This window comes from Oncorhynchus clarkii, chromosome 16 (assembly GCF_045791955.1).
Source record: "Oncorhynchus clarkii lewisi isolate Uvic-CL-2024 chromosome 16, UVic_Ocla_1.0, whole genome shotgun sequence".
In the NCBI taxonomy this organism is placed as follows: Eukaryota; Metazoa; Chordata; class Actinopteri; order Salmoniformes; family Salmonidae; genus Oncorhynchus; species Oncorhynchus clarkii.
The window spans coordinates 18,150,281-18,176,935 of NC_092162.1; the positions used below are offsets into that span (position 1 = coordinate 18,150,281).

General features: G+C 41.8%; 1 protein-coding gene across 1 annotated transcript; it reads left to right on the forward strand.

Moving 5' to 3' along the window:
- Positions 1-2,780: 2,780 nt before the first annotated feature.
- Positions 2,781-25,305, forward strand: LOC139367489 (very long chain fatty acid elongase 6-like). Its single transcript, XM_071105716.1, has 4 exons — positions 2,781-3,100; positions 9,866-9,997; positions 21,052-21,203; positions 22,255-25,305. Exons 1-4 carry the CDS (start codon positions 3,009-3,011, stop codon positions 22,689-22,691), a joined length of 813 nt encoding a protein of 270 aa, XP_070961817.1. The 5' UTR covers positions 2,781-3,008; the 3' UTR covers positions 22,692-25,305.
- The last annotated feature ends 1,350 nt before the right edge of the window (positions 25,306-26,655 follow it).

Here is a 26,655-nt window from a genome sequence, read left to right on the forward strand (position 1 = left end):
AACCACGCTGCGTTTTGGTCCGCCTCTCCTTCCCAGGAAGAAAACCGTGACAGAAATAAGTTGTTTCATCTAACACGTCCAAGCAGGAATGCAAGACTCAAGATATTTTGGATGTTCAACCTAATCCAGTGCTTGACATGAATTTTGGGTTGACAATTAAACTATAGTTGCTATATTATATAGTCTAAATAGGACTCCAGAATTTTCAATAGACATGAATTGCATACATCTTTATATGCACTAACTAATATCATAACCAAATTAATTTGGTGTTCAACACCGAAATAAATGGAAACTCAAAACCCATTAACTAGATTGCTAACTCTAAATATAATACCCACTGCTAGTAGCCATGTATTCGACCTACAATAAATGTAATGTCCTAAAAAAAAACTGCAGTTGTAAACTACTATCTATGAAACCTATAAGCCTATGCCCTCGCAATGGCCGGTTCGCATATCGCTCATGTGCCGCTCCATATCCATATAAAATAGTTGATTGTAAAATAATTGCTATTAAGCTGAATATGGAAAGTTGAGAAATAAACATTGTACCAACAGAAAGCTGAGACCCTCCTCTCTTCAACAGGGACAAGGGGACGAAGCTTCCAAAACTGTGTTTTTCTTCCAAAGCTGTGCAATTACATTTTGAAATGTTATATGTTCAGAATGCATTTATTCTCTCTCATCACAGCAGCAGCCCCCTCAAAATAGGATATTTGGAGTGAGGTGACAATGTAGAATGTGCTCTTTCTACTTTTATAGGCAATGTGTTTGATGTACTTGATACCATTCCACTCATTCTCTCCAGCTATTACCACGAGCCCGTTCTCCCCAATTAACTTCGGGCTAGGCCCCTTTTTTTCTCAATTTCCGCCTGAATGACGTGCTCAAAGTAAACTGCCTGTTGCTCAGGCCCTGAAGCCAGGATATGCATATAATAGGTACCATTGGAAAGACAACACTTAGAGTTTTGTAGAAATGTTAAAATAATGTAGGAGAATATAACACATTAGATATGGTAGGAGAAAATCCAAAGAAAAACCAACTGGAATAAAAAAAATTTGAGAGACCATCTTAGAATGGCAAGTATAAGGTCATACTGAAAATTAGCCCTGTATGCAATTCCTATGGCTTCCACAGGGTGTCAGCAGTCTATGTTCAAGGTTTCAGGCTTGAAAAACGAATAAGAAATATCAGTTTTAGTCCAGGGACACAGTCTTGGAAATTCGTGTTTGCACGCGCCATGAAGACAGGATGCACCTGCTAAAATCTATTTTCAGATTCCTTTCTCTGCATGTTGAACGAGTGGATTACTCAAATCGATGGCGCCAACTAAACTGACTTTTTGGGATATAAAGAAGGATTTTATTCAACAAATGATACTACATGTTATATCTGAGACCCTTTGGATGACAAATCAGAGGAAGTGAATATTTAATCACTATTTGAGAATTTATGAAACCTGTGCCGGTGTAAAAAATATTTTGATGTGGGGACACCATCCTCAAACAATCGCATGGCATGTTTTTGCTGTAATAGCTACTGTAAATCGGACAGAGCAGTTAGATTAACAAGAATTTAAGCTATCAACCGATATAAGACACTTATATGTACCTACATGTCTAATATTCCTGTGGAGTCGGAGCAGGTCTTTTTGCTAATGCCGCGTTTGACTTTGAATGTGAGTTTGAAAACCGGGATGGTCCATCTTTGTAGCAGGGACAGTCGTTGCCCACTGATCAGCCAAAGGCTCTTTATACGTAGATTAGTATATTTAAAAAAAATGACCAGGCCAAAATATTTTTGGGTGTGTCAATTTCAACCAGCCCACTCCCCCAAAAAATATTTCCGGCCCATCTGGCTTTTACCAGAATTGCCAGATGGCCAATCTGCCCCTGATCCCTATGCTGATTTTCTTTTTCTTACTCATATTTAAAAATGACTCAGCACCCTTTTACTCAAATCAGGGAGTACATACAGATTGGGATATGTGGGACATAGTTTGACCACACAAACCTTGCAGGTGCTGCTGATAAGACACCATTGTATTCAATGGTTTATTTGTCTTTGATTAGGTGTGAACAGAATTGTACACGCACTTTTGAAATGCAACAGAATTTCAATTTGGTGCATAGGTGCAAACTATCAACAGATGGCATGGCAAACGTCCCCACATTTGAATGTGTATTTCTGTTATATTATGCAGTGATAAAATGACAGGCCTGGGCATATTGATTTTGTAATAATTATTCAGTAATCCCTATGCACCATTTTACTCAAATCAAGGACTAAATACAAATTGGGATATGCAGGACATAGTATGATTACACAAACCCTGCAGGTGCTGCTGATAAGTCGCCATTGTAATTAATGCATTGGTCTCTGTGGGCAATTAGTAGGCAGTGTAATTTCTATAGGACTACCTTTGACAATAGTTGCCAAGTGTATGCAGCTCTTGACAGTTCATTCAATGTTTATTAATAGTGCATAACTGATAATATAACTATTCCCTGTCTGACTGAAAAACGCATCCCTAGAGGGGACTCAATATGTTTGGCATAGGGTAGCCTACTTTCAGACAGGTAGGTCGTTGTGTGTGAATCAGTCAAACTGAATGAAACATGTGAACGATTTGGCCTATGTTTCAATCATGAGGCAAATCCTAGTCATTGATTGACCATCCAGTCGAGAGCACCATGAGAGCACGACTAGACGTCTGATTCAAGCTCCGCCTTCTCTCCTTCCATCACTTTCCGTTTCAGTCCGTATACAGTCCGTATACACATAGACATTATAACAAGGCCATACAGTCACCGGGACGTGCTCGCGCTCGGCCACCGTGCGTGAGTGACAGTCGGGAAGTACATCTGAAACGGAGAGAATTCAGTTGCAATCTGTTGGTTTGTTAAATTAATTGTGGGCTTTTTAAAGCAGTTTGATAAATGTTAAAAGGGTGAAAACATAGACCAGGAGTTTTAACGGGAAGAAACTGACATTGTTACGAAAATGAACGAGACAGAGAACATCCCACTTGCAGAATACGATTTCGAAAGAAAATTCGATGAAAAGGGGGCTCTCGAATGGATGCAAGAAAACTGGTAAGTAGACTACCAATTCAACCAAACACATCTGGATAAAAGAGTAGCCTAGCCTACGTGGTCTAAAGCCGGCGAATTATCCCCCCGTCGCCGCCAATGTTGGCTGAGCTCTCATCCACACACAATGTCATTATTTAGCCTACACGCCATGCAGGCACATTTTTTTATTGCCCACATTCGTCAATTTGATTCCTAACTGTCGCTTACTTTTTCCATTCATAGGCTACTGAAGAGTGCATACAATGTGTTGTGTGGGTTTTGATTATGCTACAAAGTAACGTTTAGTCAATAATGTATACATAAGGCTACTACAGATATAATTATATTTGAGGATACTGTACAGGGGGAGACTGGGACAAGAATTCGACCCTGGCATTTTACTAGACCACATCACTGGGTGTGCCACCAACTCACCACCAACCATGCACACACAACCCATCACGACAAATACACTCTACTACACTCTGTCTCTACAAACCCTACTTAGACACAGGCAGTAATGCTAACACATAACATTGGCGGTGCAGTACAGCGTTTCTCAGCCATTTCTGTTCTCGTGACTGGCGGGACATGGTCCTCCTCTTTTTTAACCAGCTTATGTTTACAACAAATACAATATGTAAAAACATCACTGGAGATACAACTCTCCACTATAACTGGGCCTCTGCTCTAGCCATTTCGTTTCCCTCCCTGTTGTGCTGTCTGTCTGTCTCAGCATCTTCTCTGCTGTCACTGTGCTTCTTCTTGTTCTCTGTCTGTCTCCATTTCTGCTTAACATGTATATGTTATAAAAGCCAAGCTAATGACTTAGGTCATAGTTGTTGTATTATACTTTCAAAATATGACTAATTTCCAGATTTTTTTGTGGTCAATAGAGATGAATTACATACATCTTTATGTGCACTAACTAATATCATTGGCTAATTAATTTGGGGTTCAACACCTGAGGAAATGGAAACTCAAAACACATGAACTAGATTAATATGATACCCACTGCTAATAGCCATGTATTCATCCATTAGAAATAACAATGATACCTACAGAAAGCTGAAGCCCTCCTCTCTTTGACAGGGACACGGGGACGAAGCATCCAAAGCTGTGTTTTCCCCACAATTGCGTTTTGAAATGTTATACGATCAGAACACATTTTTCTCTCTAGCGCACAGGAAAGAGGATCGTGGCTAGCTCATTACAGCAGCAGGCCCCAGTGAAACAGGCACAGGGGCAGGGCAGACACTTTCATTACCGGAATCATGAGGATAATTGTTTGACCAAATCATCGTTTTAGCCGCCCCAAAAAAGGAAGCTGAAATTGTAGAATGTGCTCTTTCTACTAAATGTTTCCATTTTTTGTTTTACAATCCATGAGCTTGGCTATCTAACTGATGAGTTGGAGCAGTTCTCTTTGCTGATGCTACATTTGACTTTGAATATGAGTTTGAGTGACCTCAGCTCAGCCTGTCAGAAAAACGGGCTGGCCCATCTGGGTATGGGTGCAGGCCGTTGCCCACTGATCAGCCAAAGGCTCATTATAGATTAATATAATAGAGAAATTGCTCAATCTTTTAAAAATAACATGGGCTGCAGGCCATGCCCCAAAAAAAGTAACATATATGTACACTACCGTTCAAAAGTTTGGGGTAACTTCAGAAGATAGTTCTTTGTTTCTGGCCATTTTGAGCCTGTAATTGAACCCACAAATGCTGATGCTCCAGATACTCAACTAGTCTAAAGAAGGCCAGTTTGATTACTTCTTTAATTAGAACAACAGTTTTCAGCTGTGCTAACATAATTGCAAAAGTATTTTCTAATGATCAATTAGCCTTTTAAAATGATAAACTTGGATTAGCTAACACAATTCGCCATTGGAACACAGGAGTGATGGTTGCTGATAATGGGCCTATGTAGATTTCCATGAAAAATCTGTCATTTCCAGCTACAATAGTCATTTACAACATTAACCATGTCTACACTGTATTTCTGATCAATTTGATGTTATTTTAATGGACCAAAAATGTGCTTTTCTTTCAAAAACAAAGGACATTTCTAAGTGACCTCAAATGTTTGAACGGTAGTGTATATATTTTTTGTGTGTGTCAATTTCGACCAGCCCACCCAACGAGAAAATGGTCCAGCCCACCTGGCATTTGCCAGAATTGCCAGATGGCTCTGCTACTGTAAATTGATATACTTATTATTGTTCTCCCGCCCATTTTCAGATGTCATTGAGGATGTGACCGTCTGAACTTACCTTCAGTTTTCATGTGCATGGTTTGTTGATAACCGGCTATGTTTTATGAACGTTAAAACAACCTTCGATCCATCGCATGATGCGGAAGCCATCCCTTTGGACGCTTTCCTCTGCCCAGGTGTTGCTGATGCATGCCTAACCTAGCGTAGCAGGTGGAAAATAAGCTAGATCCCCCTACATACTGGTCTTGATGAGAAGAAGGTTCCCTTCTGCACTGTTCAACCAATCCAGTAAATGTGGAGGAGGAGTTACGATGGAGTGTCGCCTTGTTAACGTCCAAAAGCAGAAGTCTCTTTACTAGCTCTCTTTTCATTTCCCATGAAAAACATAACAACCAGTTGTTGGGGACTCGGCATGGCTAACACATGCCAGATCTTACAACGCCTGGATAGGTATCAGATAACCACGTCATATGTTATCGCAATCTGGTGCCCGAAAGCACAGTCGATGACATGGCACGTAACCATTGGTTGATGAATGCAACGTCTGAGCAGGGGAACACGACCAATGGGCGAGTTCCACGGCGAAAGGCAAGGTGATGCAACAACCTATGGTTCTGGCCACGTCATCGACTGTGTCATCAACTGAGAAATTGCTATAACATATCATGTGGTCAGCTGATACTTTCGAGTAACTATCTGGGCGTTGTTAGATCTGTCAGGCGTCAGCAAAGTCTTAAGCATAGGAACGCGGCCATCGTTACTACAATATGACGGGAAACTCAATGTATAGCCTGTCATACTGCTGTTCACTTCAGTTTGTGTAACATGTACATGCAGTCACATGCAATGAATGATTACTAAATATCAAATGTGATGATTACTGTTAAATACATAGGTGTAAATACATTAGGATATCAATAGGCCTACATTTTGTAACTGTTTTAATATCATATTTATATTTAATATAACCCAAAGGCATGTCACTTCTCCCCATCAAATTAGTGTAGGTCTCAAGTGTTTCTCTTTGTGTCCAATGGAAATGTGTGTGGAAAAAGGGAGTCATTTTTGTCTGTGGTTAACATATCACTAAGGAAACGTAGAGACCTAGTAAGACCGCATTCTTGCACAGACTTACTCTGGCTCCTTGTTTGCATTTTCTGACTGAGAGACAGTGTTGTGTTTCAGTTTCAGTGGCAAGCAAGCTGTCAAATGTGTATTGTAAAAGTCCAGGGGTATATTCAAGAAACGTTTTGCTGCTGCAAAACTCTAAAACAGAACGAAACGGGGAAGGACCTATCTGAATTTGTCCAATAGAAACTCTTGTTTTGCTCTGTCTGCTTCCGTTTCATTCTTAAACGGTAAACCGTTTCCCGTAGTGAATACGCTCCTGTAAATGTGCAGTGCTGGCCAAGTAAATTCACCCTGTTTCACCCTGCCCATGCATTCCTCAGATCGAGCTGATGTGTGTAGGCTACAGCAAAGCATCAAAAGGGGAGGAGCCGGAGAAGCTTAAAACCACATCTAGTGCAGCACAGGGAAACCAATGCTTTGATTGCATGTGACATCCAGGCCTACGACTGTAATTAATGGGCTAGACTTCTGCTTTCTGGGAACATTTGCTCCCACATGACCCCCCTTTCTCTTTTTCGAGGAGTAAAAGATGGTGCCCCACACATTGTATTTGTCCTGAGTCCTTCATCTCAAAAGGATACAATGACTGCTTCTTGTCGCTTCATTATCTCTCTCTCCCTCGGTATTGGCCATCACACATTCCCTCGCTGTGATGCATAGACACAGTGGTGTTATTGCTCTTAATGCCTCCCTATAGAATCCTTCATCAGTCTAATGACAGTTTCATCCTCCCTTTGGGACAGACAGAGAATGACCACTGAAGCCCTACTGTATTTAGCAATGTATATAGCCCTACTAAACTGGGTCAAACAACAACATCTTCCCAGTCTAATATGCTCTGTCAATCTGGATTGGTCATCTGGTCTGTCCTCAAAGTAAACCCCCTCTGCAGTACACACATCATCGCTTTTTAGTATTCAGCCCTTTTCGACCTCAATTTAACTTTTTGGTAAAAACAATTGTCCAGTCAGTGATCTGTCTAGTATTCTTACTGCAACCCGCTCCCAGCTGTTTTCACATAGCCTCACAGTTGATTTTAGACCGGAGTGATGTTTACTCAATCTAATTGCCTCATTACCCACGGGCTGCAGTAGTAGAAGTTCTGGTCAGTATGTCAACATCTCAACTCGGGTAGTCCTTGGCTCCATGACTACGAATGGGGATGGGGACTGTAAAATAGAGCCTTGGCATGAATGGACAGAAGTTGGAGTGGTCTACAGGCCATGTCACTGCCATGTGCCCAGTGGACCAGCCCAATCCTGATCTCTGTTGATCTCTGTAATCTTTTTTAATAGTATGAATTTATATACAGTTGAAGTCGGAAGTTTACATACACTTAGGTTGGAGTCATTAAAAGTTGATTTTCAACCACTCCACAAATTTCTTGAGGACATCTACTTTGTACATGACACAAGTAATTTTTCCAACCATTGTTTGCAGACAGATTATTTCACTTATAATTCACTGTATCACATGTCCAGTGGGTCAGAAGTTTACATACACTAAGTTGACTGTGCCTTTAAACAGCTTGGAAAATTCCAGAAAATGATGTCATGGCTATAGAAGCTTCTGATAGGCTAATTGACATAATTTGAGTCAATTGGAGGTGTACCTGTGGATGTTTTTCAAGGCCTACCTTCAAACTCAGTGCCTCTTTGCTTGACATCATGGGAAAATCAAAAGAAATCAGCCAAGACATGAGAAAAAAAATTGGTTCATCATTGGGAGCAATTCCCAAACGCCTGAAGATACCACGTTCATCTGTACAAATAAAGGTATGCAAGTATAAACACCATGGGACCACGCAGCTGTCCTACTGCTCAGGAAGGAGACGCGTTCTGTCTCCTAGAGATGAACGTACTTTGGTGCGAAAAGTGAAAATCAATCCCAGAACAACAGCAAAGGACCTTGTGAAGATGCTGGAGGAAACGGGTACAATATCTATATCCACAGTAAAATAAGTTCTATATCAACACAACCTGAAAGGCCGCTCAGCAACTGCTCAGCCACTGCTCCAAAACCACCAAAGAAAAGCCAGACAACGGTTTGCAACTGCACATGGGGACAAAGATCGTACTTTTGGGAGAAATGTCCTCTGGTCTGATGAAACAAAAATATAACTGTTTGGCCATAATGACCATCGTTGTGTTTGGAGGAAAAAGGGGGAGGCTTGCAAGCCAAAGAACCCCATCCCAACCGTGAAGCACAGAGGTGGTAGCATCATGTTGTGGGGGTGCTTTGCTGCAGGAGGGACTGGTTGACTTCACAAAATAGATGACATCATGAGTGAGGGAAATTATGTGGATATATTGAAGCAACATCTCAAGACATCAGTCAGGAAGTTAAAGCTTGGTCGCAAATGGGTCTTCCAAATGGACAATGACCCTAAGCATACTTCCAAAGTTGTGGCAAAATTGCTTCAGGACAACAAAGTAAATGTATTGGAGCGGCCATCACAAAGCCCTGACCTCAATCCCATAGAAAATGTATGGGCAGAACTGAAAAAGCATGTGCGAGCAAGGAGCCTACAAACCTGACTCAGTTACACCAGCTTTGTCAGGAGGAATGGGACAAAATTCACCCAACTTAATGTGGTAAGCTTGTGGAAGGCTACCCGAAACATTTGACTCAAGTTAAACAAAAAAAATTTACCCCCTTTGTCTCCCCAATTTCGTGGTATCAAATTGTTAGTAGTTACTGTCTTGTCTCGTCGCTACAACTCCGGTACGGGCTCGGGAGAGACGAAAGTCGAGAGCCACGCGTCCTCCGAAACACAACCCAACCAAGCCGCACTGCTTCTTAACACAGCGCGCATCCATCGCTGCAACAGAGCCTGGGCTCGAACCCAGGGTCTCTGGTGGCCTTAGACCACTGCTCCACCCGGGAGGCCAAGTTAAACAATTTAAAGGCAATGCTACCAAATACTAATTGAGTGTATGTAAACTTCTGACCCACTGGGAATGTGATGAAAGCTGAAATAAATTATTCTGACATTTCACATTCTTAAAATAAAGTGGTGATCCCAACTGACCTAAAACAGGGAATTTTTACTCTGATTAAATGTCAGGAATTGTGAAAAACTGAGTTGAAATGTATTTGGCTAAGGTGTACAGTATGTAAACTTCCGACTTCAACTGTAGATGATTGAGTTTAGCTTAGCTCGCCTCGTGGCTTGCTGTGTACATTCAGCGTACTGCCACCAGGCAAAAGGAACTAGAAATGTCAACTGCAGTGCCAATCCCAAAAGTCTGCTAAAGACTGACTCATCCATTCACAATGATCATTGATCACGTATATGCATTGTTGGAGTTTAAACTAGATTAAAGCTTGTTTGCATTTCCACCCTGCTCTCATCTAAATCCTGACCTAGGACACTGGTAGTTACAGTAATCACTTGTGAACTGGTTCGGTGACATGTTTTTAATATTTTCTCCTTAATAGGAGCAAGTCCTTTATGTTCTGTGGGCTGTATGCTGCGATCATCTTCGGGGGCCAACACTTCATGAGAGAGAGGCCCAAGCTAAACCTGCGTCGACCCCTCGTCCTCTGGTCACTCAGTCTGGCCATCTTCAGGTGAGTGACACACTGACCACTGTGTTTCAGTATATCACTTTATGTGTTTTTTTAGGCATCATCAAACCAATCAATCAACCAATTATTGTGATTGAAGCTCTTTCTGAACGTTGGTGGTGGTTAGCCTCGTTATCCTCCCTCATCCTTGCTAACCTCAGCAAGGGAAATGTTGTCCACAAAAATGTTTGTATATATACTCCATTTTTCAGGACCCTGTCTTTCAAAGATAATTCGTAAAAATCCAAATATCTTCACAGATCTTAATTGTAAAGGGTTTAAACACTGTTTCCCATGCTTGTTCAATGAACCATAAACAATTAAGGAACATACACCTGTGGAGCGGTCGTTAAGACACTAACAGATTACAGACGGTAGGCAATTAAGGTCACAGTTATGAAAACTTAGGACACTAAAGAGGCCTTTCTACTGACTCTGAAAAACCCCAAAAGAAAGATGCCCAGGGTGCCTGCTCATCTGCGTGAACGTGCCTTAGGCATGCTGCAAGGAGACATGAGGACTGCAGATGTGGCCAGGGCAATAAATTGCAATGTCCGTACTGTGAGACGCCTAAGACAGCGCTACAGGGAGACATGACGGACAGCTGATCGTCCTCGCAATGGCAGACCACGTGTAACACACCTGCACAGGATCGGTACATCCGAACATCACACCTGCGGGACAGGTACAGGATGGAAAACAACTGCCCGAGTTACACCAGGAACGCACAATCCCTCCATCAGTGCTCAGACTGTCCACAGTAGGCTGAGAGAGGCAGGACTGAGGGCTTGTAGGCTTGTTGTAAGGCAGGTCCTCACCAGACATCACCGGCAACAACGTCGCCTGTGGGCACAAACCCACCGTCGCTGGACCAGACAGGACTGGCAAAAAGTGCTCTTCATTGACGAGTCGCGGTTTTTTCTCACCAGGGGTGATAGTCGGATTTGCGTTTATCGTCAAAGTAATGAGCGTTACACGAAGGCCTGTACTCTGGAGCGGGATCGATTTGGAGGTGGAGGGTCCGTCATGGTCTGGGGCGGTGTGTCACAGCATCATCTGACTGAGCTTGTTGTCATTGCCTGCAATTTCAACACTGTGTGTTTACAGGGAAGACATCCTCCTCCCTCATGTGGTACCCTTCCTGCAGGCTCATCCTGACTTGACCCTCCAGCATGACAATGCCACCAGCCATACTGCTCGTTCTGTGCATGATTTTCTGCAAGACAGGAATATCAGTGTTCTGGCATGGTCAACGAAGAGCCCGGATCTCAATCCCATTGAGCACGTCTGGGACCTGTTGGATCAGAGGGTGAGAGCTCGGACCATTCCCCCGAGAAATGTCCGGGAACTTGCAGGTGCCTTGGTGGAAGAGTGGGGTAACATCTCACAGCAAGAACTGGCAAATCTGGTGCAGTCCTTGAGGAGGAGATGCACTACAGTACTTAATACAGCTGGTGGCCACACCAGATACTGACTGTTACTTTTGATTTTGACCCCTTTGTTCAGGGACACATTATTTAATTTATGTTAATCACATGTCTGTGGAACTTGTTCAGTTTATGTCTCAGTTGTTGAATCTTGTTATGTTCATTCAAATATTTACACATGTTAAGTTTGCTGAAAATAAACGCAGTTGACGTTTATTTTTTTGATGTGTTTGGAACTAGTTCTCTCTCAGAATTTACCGAAACAGTGTTTAAACCAAACACACATGAACTACGTAAAAATAGTGATTTCTAGCTCGATATCTCCAAACTTCACCTTTATAACACCTCTTCTCCAAGGACATCCAGGAGAAGGAGATTCTTTGTGCAGATTTAAAGTAAACATCTACATTTAAGTTCAGGAGATTAGAAACACTTGTAGGACATTTTGTTTATAATGTACTGTAGAAATGTGTCTACTTGAGAGAATGTTCAGGTCAACTGTCAACACATTATTTCGCGGATTCGTTGGCAATGCCATCTGTACACACTTACTACACAAAGAAGAATTAGTGTCTGATAATGCAGTTTTAGGATCATTACAGTTACACTTTTAGAACAAGGATTCCAAAAGGATTCTGTGGCTGTCAAATCAAATCAAATTGTATTTGTCACATGCGCCGAATACAACAGGTGTAGTAGACCTTACAGTGAAATGCTTACTTACAAGTAGTGATGCACCGATATTACATTTTTGGCCGATATCCGATATTTTCCTTGCCAAAAAAAAACAATACTGATAACCGATATTAAACCTTTTTTGCGTCCTTTTAAGCATTCTAGTACAGTTAAATAGTTAACAAACACACATGGACGCAGAGGTGTAAGGCACTGCATCTCAGTGCAAGAGGCGTCACTCCAGTCCCTAGTTCTAATCCAGTATCACATCCGGCCGTGATTGGGAGTCCCATAGGGCGACGCAAAATTAGCCCAGTGTCGTCCGGGCCGTCATTGTAAGTAAGAATTTGTTCTTAACTGACTTGCCTAGTTAAATAAAGGTTACACACACACACCACACTGACCAAAAAGTTATTTTACGTATCTCCCCATTACCAGTAAAACATAATCACAACCTATTTCTTTCACTTACTTGCTGTGTTGTTTCGTTGTTCATTTGTTCAGTCGTTTCATTCTCAACCAGGATTTCTATGGAACGCCGTTTGGGTCTTTGGTTCTGAAAAAATATAGTGTTATTTGACGTGTCAAATAGTGTTATTTTACGTCTACGTCAAGTAACACTATTTGACAATTCAAATAACACTAATCAGGACCTGAATATGACTGTACGTCACATAATAATTTAACACGTTCAGACATTTTTTACGTAGTTATTAAACATTGATTACACTATCACTCGTATTTCATGTCACAACGATTCATAGATGCGTATGCTATGATGCTGGTAAAGTTGTCTCGCACACCTACAGTGCTGGTCATAAAAAAAAGCTAGCTAGCTCATGGATGCAAACAATGTTCTTCTCCAAAAACATTTGTTTCAGTAGCTATAGCTAGTTAGCTAACTATATAGCTAGGTGTCATCATCTAAAATAACCCTAATTTATAAGACAGTTCTTATTTGATTAATGGTGGTCAGACCCATCTATGTGAAGCTAGCCACAGTAAGAATTAGTCACAATAGTGGACTTTGCAGTTAGCCTTCAAAATAAAAGTATGGCATACTTCTACTATTTGTATTCATTTGCATCACTGTCAATGACATACTTTTATTTTGAAGGCAAACCGCAAATTTTACTATTCTGCCTAATCCTTATTGTGGCTAGCTTCACAACACATAACCCGGTCCGGTCGAGCATCACTAGCCAGATGAAGCTAGCTGGCTGCTTATAACGTTAGGTTTGGGCAACAGGGTTAAGTAGCTGGCTAACTATTTATTTTCATGAACTGAAGTTTAATTTCAATGGGCAAACAACAAGTGGCAACCTAGCTAATACTTACTCACAAGGATTCCTAAATCATTGCTAAGAATAATGAAAATGACTGCAGTTTCTACTGGTCATTGTTTTCAGCCTGGTTGTATTGGTGCTAGCTAGGTACCAAGATTAAGCTAGCTACCCCAGAAGTTGTGGTCGAACAAATTTTTCTTTATTACCAATGCGGTATTGTAAACACATGGTTCGTGGCCGGCGTTTGCTTGTTTGCAGACTTTTTTTGTACAGCTTTGACAGTGCTACTGTATCTTTTTTGACACGCAAAGACCCAAACTGCATTCCATAGTATCTATGTCGTGAAGCTAATAGCAGTGACGCATAACAGTGTAACTCCGGTAGGGCAAAATCTGAAAAATAGCGAACTTGGTAGTGTGTACCGGTGCTCGACCAGTCGGTGAAAGCCGACATCACCCACGACAGAGGACGGTTGATTGTCAAGGGCAATGAATAACATTATGTTGGCTTTAATGGATTTCGCCTTTGAGATGTCTTGCTGAAATGTTCTTACTCTTTCAAATGACTGCTCAACTTGTTGACTACTCGATCCACACAGCAGACATTGTGGGCTAGGTTAGGAATGCTGTGTTGCACGTGTAGTGCAACATTTAACGTGGCGTTACTGTAGCTTTGACATTGGTTTTTAACATTGGCGTTAAACTAAACATCGGGCCAATACCGATGTTGGCATTTTTAGCTAATATCGGCCGATTTCGATATGTTCACCGATATATTGTGCATCCCTACTTACAAGCCCTTAACCAACAATGCTTCAACAAGTTAAGTAAAAGTTAAGAAAGAAATTGAAAATAATATAGTTAAACAGCAGCAGTAAAATAACAATAGCGAGGCTATATACAGGGGGTACCGGTACAGAGTCAATGTGCGGGGGCACCGGTTAGTTGAGGTAATTTTGGTAATATGTACATGTAGGTACAGTTAAAGTAACTATGCATAGATAATAAACAGAGAGTAGCAGCAGCGTAAAAGAGGGGTCTGGGTAGCCCTTTGATTGGCTGTTCAGGAGTCTTATGGCTTGGGGATAGAAGCCTCTTAGTCCTAGACTTGGCACTCCGGTATTGCTTGCCGTGCGGAAGCAGAGAGAACAGTCTATGACTAGGGTGGCTGGAGTCTTTGACAATTTTTAGGGCCTTCCTCTGACACCACCTGGTATAGAGGTCCTGGATGGCAGGAAGCTTGGCCCCAGTGATGTACTGGGCCGTACGCACTACCCTCTGTAGTGCCTTGTGGTCGGAGGCCGAGCAGTTGCCATTCTAGGCAGTGATGCAACCAGTCAGAATGCTCTTGATGGTGCAGCTGTAGAACCTTTGAGGATCTGAGGACCCATGCCAAATCTTTTCAGTCTCCTGAGGGGGAATAGGCTTTGGCGTGCCCTCTTCACGACTGTCATAAGACTGCTGAACAATTAATAAAATCGCCACTGGACAATTTACATTGACCCCCCCCCTTTGTACACTGCTGCTACTCGCTGTTTATTATCTGTGCATAGTCACTTCACCCCCACCTACATGTACAAATGACCTCAACTAACCTGTGCCCCCGCACACTGACTTGGTACCGGTGCCCCCTGTATATAGCCTCGTTATTGTTATTCTTATTGTGTTACTTTTAATTATGACTTTTTATATTAGTCTACTTGGGAAATATTTTTAAAACTCTTCTTTTAACTGCACTGTTGGCCTCTTGAAGCTAGGGGGCACTATTTTTATGTTTGGAAAAATAACGTTCCCAAAGTAAACGGCCTATTTCTCAGGACCAGATGCTAGAATATACATATAATTGACAGATTAGGATAGAAAACACTCTAAAGTTTCCAAAACTGTCGAAATGTTGTCTGTGAGTTAAGGAGGAGTCAGGGCTGTTTTGGTGTGCCACAGAGGTGCATCATCATCATCATCTGTGCCCATGCCCTCTGCTGAGCCAGCTGTTAATCCTAATCACAGAGCCGTGGGTTTAACCTGCCCACTCAATCCCACTGCTGCTGGCTGGACAGGATAACGTGTCCTCGGCATATGAAACACTTCATATATTCATTACTGCACCACCACTGCAACGTTCTACCACATGGGGTTTTTAAAAGTAGGCTACTGGCCTGTAATAGATAGGTAGTTCCTTAAAGATGATGTTGGTGTTAGGTAGTTACCATTGATACTGTATTGATAGGTAGTTACCAATGATGATGTTGGTGTTAGTTATCATAGATAATGTATAGATAGGTAGTTACCAATGATGATGTTGGTGTTAGGTAGTTACCATTGATACTGTATTGATAGGTAGTTACCAATGATGATGTTGGTGTTAGTTACCATAGAGAATGTATTGATAGGTAGTTACCAATTATGATGTTGGTGTTAGGTAGTTACCATAGATAATGTGTAGATAGGTAGTTACCAATGATGATGTTGGTGTTAGTTACCATAGAGCACATATGTCAGAGTCAAGGCCCGCGGGCCACATCCGGCCCGCAAGAAGGTTTTTTACGGCCCCTGGGATGATCTTGATTTATTATTAGAACCGGCCCGCAGCAAGCCGGCAGCCCGCAGATCTTTTACACGCACCAATACTACATTTCCCACAATGCAAAGGTGACGCACCGAGCAGTAGGCTGCTTCATTTCAATATTTATTGGCACAGCAGTCGTCAGCATCACAGTAAAATTAACTTTCAGATACCCATCAAAAATGGCAAAACGGAAGGTGGATACTGAGAACCGGGGGTTTCAAACAAGGTGGGAGTCGGAGTATATGTTCACGAAGGTAGCTGGAAAACCTGTGTGTCTTCTGTGTGGAGAAAGTGTGGCGGTACTGAAAGAGTATAATCTGAGACGACATTATGAAACGAAACACGCGGACAAAAACAAGAATATGGACATGGAACAAAGGCTACAAAAGGCAGAGGAATTAAAACGAGGCCTCAAATCTCGACAGGCTCTGTTCAAAAAAGCCAAATCACAAGGCCAGGCTGCTGTCAAGGCCAGTTTTATTTTGGCAGAAGAGATCGCTAAATCAGCCCGGCCATTTACGGAGGGGGATTTCATCAAAAACTGCATGATTAAAGTTTGTGACGAAGTTTGCCCAGAAAAAAGGCAACTCTTTTTAAATGTGAGTCTGAGCAGAAACACCATTGCCGAGAGAGTAGACCAGTTGTCCATCAATCTAAAAGAGCAGCTTGTGAAAAAGGGAAAAGATTTTATTGCATATTCCTTGGCTGTGGATGAGAGCACCGACATTTCTGACATTGCCCAGTTGTCAATTTTCATCCGCGGAGTGGACTCCAACCTAAGCGTGACAGAGGAGTTTTTGGCTTTACGTCCTATGCATGGCACAACTACGGGGCATGATTTGTATGAAGAGGTGTCAAGATGTGTAAATGAGATGGAGCTGCCTTGGGAAAAACTCGTGGGTTTGACAACCGACGGAGCACCTGCGATGTGTGGACACAGGAGCGGACTGGTGGCGAAGATACGGGAAAAGATGCAAGAGGAAAACGCGACAGGTGAGCTGACAGCTTATCATTGTATCATACACCAGGAAGCGTTGTGCGGTAAAGCCTTGAAAATGGAGCATGTAATGAGCATCATCACGCGCACAGTTAACTTTATCAGAGCCAAAGGTTTGAATCACCGCCAGTTCAAGGCATTTCTGACGGAGTTAGAAACGGAGCATGGTGATTTGCCTTATCACACAGAGGTGCGATGGCTAAGCCAGGGAAAGGTGCTTCAAAGATGTTTCGAGCTTCGTGAGGAGATTTGTCTGTTCTTGGACAGCAAAGGGAAAGACACAACACAACTCCGAGACGAAATGTTTCTGTGTGAAATGGCTTTTCTGTGTGACATTACGAGTCATCTGAATGCAATAAACTTGCAGCTGCAGGGTCGGGATCGTGTCATCTCTGATATGTACAGTACAGTGAAGGCATTTAAAACCAAACTGACTCTGTGGGAGACGCAGATGCGGAAAGAAAATTTGAGCCACTTTCCCAGCTGCCAGACCATGAAAGAGAAGCTCTCTACCAGTGCGTTCCCGAGCACACAGTTGGCTGATAAAATAGGTATGCTTGCCGCTGACTTTCGACGCCGATTTGCTGACTTTGAAGCACAAAAAAGCAGGTTGGAACTGCTCGGTAACCCATTTGCTGTTGACGTGGAAAGCTCACCACCAAACCTCCAAATGGAGTTGATTGACCTCCAATGCAATGATGCACTGAGGGCAAAATATGCGGCAGTGGGTGCTGCGGAGTTCGCCCGTTTCCTCCCCGGCACAATGCCCCAGCTGCGCATCCAGGCTGCTCAAACGTTGTCTATGTTTGGCAGCACATACCTGTGTGAACAACTGTTTTCTTTGATGAACCTGAACAAAACATCACACAGAAGTCGACTTACTGCTGAACACCTCCACTCAATTCTGAGGATTTCTTCAGCTCAGAGCCTTATCCCGAACATTGATGAACTTGTGGAAAAGATGGGACACCACCAAGTATCACCCTCAACCTCAAACAAGTGAACATTACTGTGCAATCACATATTTAGAGTTTTTACTCAGTTCAAGTTTAAAAGTTAAAATTTAATATTTGTTTTCACTGCATGTTACTTCTCCTTAAACAAAGTGTTGTTTTTGATTAATAGATTTTTGCACTTTATTTTTTTGTATTTCAATCCAATTATATTTAAAAAATATTTCAGTTGAGTGGATGATAGAAAATTGCTATTATTGTTTTTTCTTTGAAGTAAATTTAGCCCACTTTTGCTAAAATAGAAAATATAGTCTACTGATGGTGCCTTGAATACCGGTTTCTTTCATTTAATGTTCATGTTATGGGGATATTTATATAAAGGAAATTTGTCTTTTGTGTCTGTTGAAAATTAAAGATTACTGACAGAGCCATAAGAAAATATTGCTTTATTTATCTGATCATATTGTAATATATTTGTTAGGTTTTCAGTAGGTTCAATTAGGTTCACTAGACTATATGCGTCATTTAAAAATTTTTCAATGAACATTCGAACAGTCCGGCCCTCGTCTTGTAGCTGATTTTTTTATTTGGCCCTCCGTCCATTTGACTTTGACACCCCTGCCATAGAGAATGTATTGATAGGTAGTTACCAATTATGATGTTGGTGTTAGGTAGTTACCATAGATAATGTGTAGATAGGTAGTTACCAATGATGATGTTGGTGTTAGGTAGATACCATAGATAATGTATAGATAGGTAGTTACCAATGTTGGTGTTAGGTAGATACCATAGATAATGTATAGGTAGGTAGTTACCAATGATGATGTTGGTGTTAGGTAGTTACCATAGATAATGTATAGGTAGGTAGTTACCATTGATAAGCTAGTTATAGGTAATGAATTACCACGTCTGACACCAACTGACACTGACAGGTACCAACACACTCTTGAACAGCTTCTATCCCCAAGCAATACGACTGATAAATACCTAGCAAAATAGCTACACGGACCGAGTTTACCTTGTATCTTTATTGACCTTTTATTTCAGTATTTGCACTGTCTCTATGCACACTCACACACACTGTCACTCCAACACACACACAAACACTCACGCCATCATTTTCTCACTCACACATAATATGCACATACATTTATACTGACTCTACACATCCGCACACCCCCTCTCACACCCCCTCTCACATGCAAGCTGCTGCTACTCTGTTTATCTTATATCCTGTTGCCTAGTCACCTTACCCCTATACATATCTACCTCCATCACTCCAGTATCCTTGCACAGTACTGTAAATATGGTATTGGAACTGACTTTTTAAATATTTCCTGTATATTGTCTGCTTACCTACTTACTTTATTGTGTATTTCATATTTCTTATTCTGGGGACATGCAGCTGGAGATGTGACCCACTGATATGTCTTATCTCGTTTGTCTTGGTTTCAGATTTCGAGCGCCATGGCAACCGCAACAGTGACCGTTCATATAGTTGAGAGCTATATCACTTTGCATCATGGCACCGCAAAGCTGACAGTATAAAATATAGTTGAGTGATGTATTTTGCATTACGTTATGACAACCACAAAGCTGACAGTTCAGGTGTATCGTATAGCAGCAAGATAGAAATATGAGCTGATTTTCGTGTACAAAAATACTTACTTATAGTCAACTCTGATCGACCATGGGCATTATACTTGTGTTGAAGTTTTTTCCTATAACAATTACTTGAATGCAACTGTGAATTCCCTATAGTTAGACTGAGCAAATCAAATACACTTTTATTTTATCCCATGCGCCGAATACAACAGGTATACAACGGATACAACCTTACCGTGAAACCCTTAACCAACAATGCAGTTCAAGAAATAGTGTTAAGAAAATATTTATTAAATATACTAAAGTAAAAAATAAAATAAAAAGTAACACAATAAAATAACAATACCGAGGCTATATACAGTGCCTTGCGAAAGTATTCGGCCCCCTTGAACTTTGCGACCTTTTGCCACATTTCAGGCTTCAAACATAAAGATATAAAACTGTATTTTTTTGTGAAGAATCAACAGCAAGTGGGACACAATCATGAAGTGGAACGACATTTATTGGATATTTCAAACTTTTTTAACAAATCAAAAACTGAAAAATTGGGCGTGCAAAATTATTCAGCCCCTTTACTTTCAGTGCAGCAAACTCTCTCCAGAAGTTCAGTGAGGATCTCTGAATGATCCAATGTTGACCTAAATGACTAATGATGATAAATACAATCCACCTGTGTGTAATCAAGTCTCCGTATAAATGCACCTGCACTGTGATAGTCTCAGAGGTCTGTTAATGAAGAACAAGGAACACACCAGGCAGGTCCGAGATACTGTTGTGAAGAAGTTTAAAGCCGGATTTGGATACAAAAAGATTTCCCAAGCTTTAAACATCCCAAGGAGCACTGTGCAAGCGATAATATTGAAATGGAAGGAGTATCAGACCACTGCAAATCTACCAAGACCTGGCCATCCCTCTAAACTTTCAGCTCATACAAGGAGAAGACTGATCAGAGATGCAGCCAAGAGGCCCATGATCACTCTGGATGAACTGCAGAGATCTACAGCTGAGGTGGGAGACTCTGTCCATAGGACAACAATCAGTCGTATATTGCACAAATCTGGCCATTATGGAAGAGTGGCAAGAAGAAAGCCATTTCTTAAAGATATCCATAAAAAGTGTTGTTTAAAGTTTGCCACAAGCCACCTGGGAGACACACCAAACATGTGGAAGAAGGTGCTCTGGTCAGATGAAAACAAAATTAAACTTTTTGGCAACAATGCAAAACGTTATGTTTGGCGTAAAAGCAACACAGCTCATCACCCTGAACACACCATCCCCACTGTCAGTGATCCTAACTGACCTAAGACAGGGAATTGTTACTTGGGTTAAATGTTAGGAATTGTAAAAAACTTGAGTTTAAATGTAATTGGCTAAGGTGTATGTAAACTTCCAACTTCAACTGTAGGTCCTGGATGGCAGCAAGCTTGGCCCCAGTGATGTACTGGGCCTTACGCACTACCCTCTGTAGTGCCATATAGTCAGTTGCCATACCAGGCGGTGATGCACTTGACACTATCTCTTTAGTAAATCTATGTGCTTCATTCCACAGTATCATCGGAGCGGTCAGAACCGGTTGGTACATGTTCCATGTCCTCAACAAAAGTGGTTTTAAGCAGTCGGTGTGTGACACCAGCTTCTACAGCGCCCCTGTCAGCAAGTTCTGGGCCTACGCCTTCGTCCTGAGCAAGGCCCCAGAGCTGGGTAAGGAATGTCCCAAATAGGGTCCCGTTCTGAATGCTTCAGATAGATATGTCATGTGGAACAGACATACTTTGTCATGCAGTGTAGAATAATGCGAGCTGATCTATACAAGACAATTCTATATACTCATTGTGACCCTGGCCCACGAATGGGAGAGATGGAGGGGGTTGTAATTGGTCAATTATGTCAGAGGGCAAATCAGAGAGAAGGAGGCTGGTGCAGGACAAAAAAACAAACTTGAAACAATTTGTCTATTTATGTGATTCCGGAAGCACTTGGAAGTTTCTAGTGCACCTACATTGATCAGCAGCCTATTACCTCAAGGGCTATGTGGCTGCAAGGTGATGCCATTTCCCCTCCCAGAGCAGTAATCTAGTCACTTATGCCTATCTGTCAGTCAGACAGGGGATGCAAAAGCGCTGGTAAATGGACAGAGATGCTGACTGACAGGATGGTCATGCTCGCGTTCTAGAATGGGACCGATGTTCAATATATTAAACCTGTATAGTTTGTACTGTACAGGGTGTGTGGTTTGAGTTTATTGGAGTGTGTTAGGATGTTGTTGTATGCTTCCTAATATGGTGTGTGTGTGTGTGTGTGTGTGTGTGTGTGTGTGTGTGTGTGTGTGTGTGTGTGTGTGTGTGTGTGTGTGTGTGCGTGTGTGTGTGTGTGCGTGTGTGTGTGTGTGTGTGTGTGTGTGTGTGTGTGTGTGTGTGTGTGTGTGTGTGTGTGTGTGCGTGTGTGTGTGTGTGTGTGTGTGTGTGTGTGTGTGTGTGTGCAGCGCTTTACTGTACTTTTTGAGGACCACAAACAGACATCCCTTCTTTCCAGGTCATTTTTGGAAGTGAGGTCCACATATCCATTCCTCACAATGTTTGTCTTCTACTGTGTGTGGTCACTAGTGCTTGAAAGAGAGTGAAAGTGATCAAACGTCAGAGTATAACTAAGTGATTTCTCCCTCCCTCCCTCCCTCCCTCCCTCCCTCCCTCCCTCCCTCCCTCCCTCCCTCCCTCCCTCCCTCCCTCCCTCCCTCCCTCCCTCCCTCCCTCAGGTGACACGGTGTTCATCGTGCTCCGTAAGCAGCGCCTCATCTTCCTCCATTGGTACCACCACATCACAGTGCTGGTCTACTCCTGGTACTCCTACAAGGACCAGGTGGCAGGCGGCGGCTGGTTCATGACCATGAACTACCTGGTCCACTCCTTCATGTACACCTACTACGCTGCCCGGGCTGCGGGCTACCGGGTGCCGCGACCCTGCGCCATGGTCATCACGGCCACCCAGATCATGCAGATGATGATGGGGCTTGCTGTCTTAGGCTTGGTCTACCACTGGATGCACGAAGTGCGCTGTCCCTCCTACATGCCCAACATCGCCTGGGGCTCGCTCATGTACCTCAGCTACCTGGTCCTGTTCGCCTCGTTCTTCTACAAGTCCTACCTCAAGGGCGCCACTTACAAGGTTGGCAAGGGATCCAAGGCCGAGTAGGGGCCGGATTCGTCAGAGGCAAGTTGCACACTGGGCAAGTCATATTAGAGTGTGTGCCTAATTGAGAAGAATATCGACGTCGTGCCATGATGTGAGTCACAACTGATTTTAATGGTTGCTGGGTCCACGGCAATTGTGACAAGCCATTTCTTTCCCCCACCCACGACTTTGTAAAGCTGTAGCTTATCTAACGAACTAGAACCATGGATTACATGATAATAGAACGGTCGTTGAGAGTGGACCGGGGAACCAGTGGTCAACACAGTTTAATATACTATGATCGATGGATGAAAGAAAGGGAGTAGACAGATAGAGAGAGAGGTCAGGTTGTGTTTGACTAATGTACTACTCGCTTCATTTTGATTTCTTGGCTTCGTTAATCAATCTCTTTGACCGGCTGCTTCAGTCAGAGTCCAGTGAAAAACAACCATATGTGGCCTGAGGCGTCTCCAAGGGCAGTTTACAACCGCGTTTGCAGTCTGCACGTTCATTGAATTTGACAGTCGCAGGTGTTCATTCATACAGAAAGAAAGACTCCTTTTGAAATCTGGTGCTTTTTAGACCAGCACTGAGAATTCTCTCACTAACTTATAGGAAGTATATTGAAGTGATGATAAAAAGGCATGAACGAAGGATAATTTTTCTGTTTTAGTTGTAGGGAATTTTCTGGGAATGGGTGGGAGGAGCACTGAAGGGATTGACACTCAGAACAATGTGTCCATTGTAAATAATATATCTTAAGAATGTATTTATTTTCTTAAAATATCAAGTCTCTGGTGGTACTTAAAGTGTACCAGGAAATAGTGTGACTCACTAAGTTCTGCCTGTCTTAAATTGTGCAGTTTGAGTTTTGCACTTTTGTATTTTAAACAGTTTTCTTTACATCACAACAATGCACTATATTGTTTTTGTTTTTTTAAGTCTTTCTACATCTGTTCATTAAAGAAAGGGAAGTCCCCTGGCACCACATTGCTTCTTAAAGGGAAAGGTCATGGAGGTTATCTTTGCTTCTTAAAGGGAAGGTCACGAAGGTTATCATAATGTCTGTGTGATAAGAGTTGCATTGTCATGTAAGAACTATTTGAGTCTAAGAGGTCAACTTTTTTGATTTTCACATTTGATAGATATTCCTTTACTACATGGTAGAAGAAAATATCCATATTCTTATATACCAGTATGAAAACCAAGGATAGCAGGATAGGTTATAACGTTACACAAAAATACACATTCCTTTTTCTTTCCTCCTATTTTAAATATGACCACCAGTGTAGATTGGATAGGGGCTCAGGTCAAGACAGCGAAATAGTTTTTGTTGTTGTCTAGAAATCTAGTAGATGCAGAAAGGAGTGTCTTGTAAGCACACCTAACCACTCGTGAGTTTTAACCCTTGGCAGCTTGTGTGTGTCTTCCTTTATGTTTATTATAGAGCTGTACTGTATTATCTCCCTCCTACCCATAATCCTAGAGCCATACTGGTGTGAGCACATGTTCTTTAATGTATTTTTGTATCACACTGAGAGTAGTTACCATGGCGTAAAGTACAGGGAGTCTTTTGAAGGGTAATGGTAACCACTAACACTTGCCTAACACTTGCCTTCATAAGCCCTACTTATAACCCCCATAACCCAAGCTGTGACTTCAAGTGTCATAGATCTCATACTCTATCGGTGGGTTTATTAGCTTCCAACACAAAGTGAGACAGTCTAGCCTTTACACAACTGGTAGTCGCCAAATGTCTTAAAGGGGAATTTCAAAATTGTTCAACTTCATATCCATAATTTCCAGCACTACTCCAACATCATGCATCATCTGGTGTGCATCGTGTGATTTTAACTAAGTAGTAGGCAATGCCTACTCATCATTGGTTGAAATCACACCAGATGATGCCATTGGAAAAACGTACCTTCCTTCATCTTTTTGACTACAAAACATAGAAACATGCCATTTTCACGTATGTTGATGTTGGGATAGTGCTGAATGTGAAGTTTTTTTCAATAATTTCCTTGAAATAGTGCTTCTAATCCTATTATAATGTTGTGTTTATGAAGGAGTTACACTGCCCTTATGTAATACGCATCATATGACTCAGCTGTAACACCTGATGCTGGAGCAGGCACATACTGTACTACCATTATTATAGACTAGTCCAATGAGCTTAGCAGTGTTTAGAAGTGTGAGTATTTTTTAAAGGCCGTACTAAATCTGCAAAGTACATTTCTTTCACTTGGCTGTTGTTGTGTCAATAATGCTGATATTATGATCATGATGTGACATTATAAATGTTGTCCACCCTCCACCTTGAAGCCGACGGTTGCATTTTAGTTGTAAAATATCACAACGATAATGCACAGGGTATAAACTCCGTTTCTAATACATTGATTCGTGTGCCAAAATGAAGCTTCAGCAGATTTCTACTCTGTTAAGTAAATGTGAGCAGAGTTATTGTTTGTGTATTGTCTTTGCTGATGCAAAGTGTAAGAGAACAGCATCCCTGTGAGTATGCTGTCTAGTGCGTAACTGATATCAAAGGGGAAAAAAAAATGTCTTAAGGGCTTTAATGTTTCAATGTGCAGATTTTAAATGTCAAAACAATAAATTCATGTCTGTTTTGAAAGACGTATTAATTGTTTCATTCTTGCTGAAATCTGAACTACATCTGTGCGTCTTTGTTGGATGCATATGCACATGTACAGTCAGATCCAAAAGGATTGGCACCTTTGAGAAAGATGAGCAAAAAAGACGGTATAAAATTAATTCTACAAATACTGAGCTACAGGTAAAAGGAAACGCTTGAGTAAATGAGGGATATAAAGTATATTGAAAGCAGGTGCTTCCACACAGGTGTGGTTCCTGAGTTAATTAAACAATAAACATCCCATCATGCTTAGGGTCATGTATAAAAATTCACAGTTGCCCATTATTTTGGCTCCCATGGCAAGAAGAATAGATCTCAGTGACTTTGAAAGAGGGGTCACAAAGGAGCATAGGGGGTTTAAAGTGTGTGTGTGTGTGTGTGTCTCAGTCATCAGATCTCAACCCAATTGAACACTTATGGGAGATTCTGGAATGGCGACAGACAGCGTTTTCTACCACCATCAACAAAACACCAAATGATGGAATTTCTTGTAGAAGAATGGTGTCGCATCCATCCAATAGAGTTCCAGACACTTCTATGCCAAGGTGTATTGAAGTAGTTCTTGCTCATGGTGTTACACGCCCTGGCCATAGAGAGGTTTTTATTCTCTATTTTGGTTAGGCCAGGGTGTGACTAGGGTGGGCATTCTAGTTTCTTTATTTCTATGTTTTCTATTTCTTTGTTTTTGGCCGAGTGTGGTTCCCAATCAGAGGCAGCTGTCTATCGTTGTCTCTGATTGGGAATCATACTTAGGCAGCCTTTTTCCCACCTGTGTTTTGTGGGTAGTTGTTTTCTGTTTCGTGTCATTATCTGACAGAACTGGTCTCTTTTGGGTTTTTTTTTCACTTTGTTATTTTGCTCAAGTGTTTTTTGGTAACTAAATAATCATGAACACTTTCCACGCTGTGCTTTGGTCCACTCCTTCTGACGACAGGCGTGACATGGTGACCTAATGTCCTATTAAGACACTCTACAGTATGTTGGATGTTTCCTTCATGTGACAGTTACCTGTATATTGTATTCTCAAAAACATTATTTTATACTAAAAAATAGATATTGTTTAACAAGTAATCTTTTTTTCTCTCAAAAATATGTTAAATTGACTGCACCCCTGTTTTCAATACTTTTCAATACCTCACCTTGTGAGGATAACGGCACTGAGCCTTTTTCTAAAATGTTTTATGAGATTGGAGAACACGTGGGGAGGGATCTTAGACCATTCCTCCATACAGAATTTTTCCAGATCCTTGATATCCTTTGTCTGCGCTTGTGGACTGCCCTCTTCAATTCAAACCACAGGTTTTCAAGTCCGGATACAGATGGCCATTG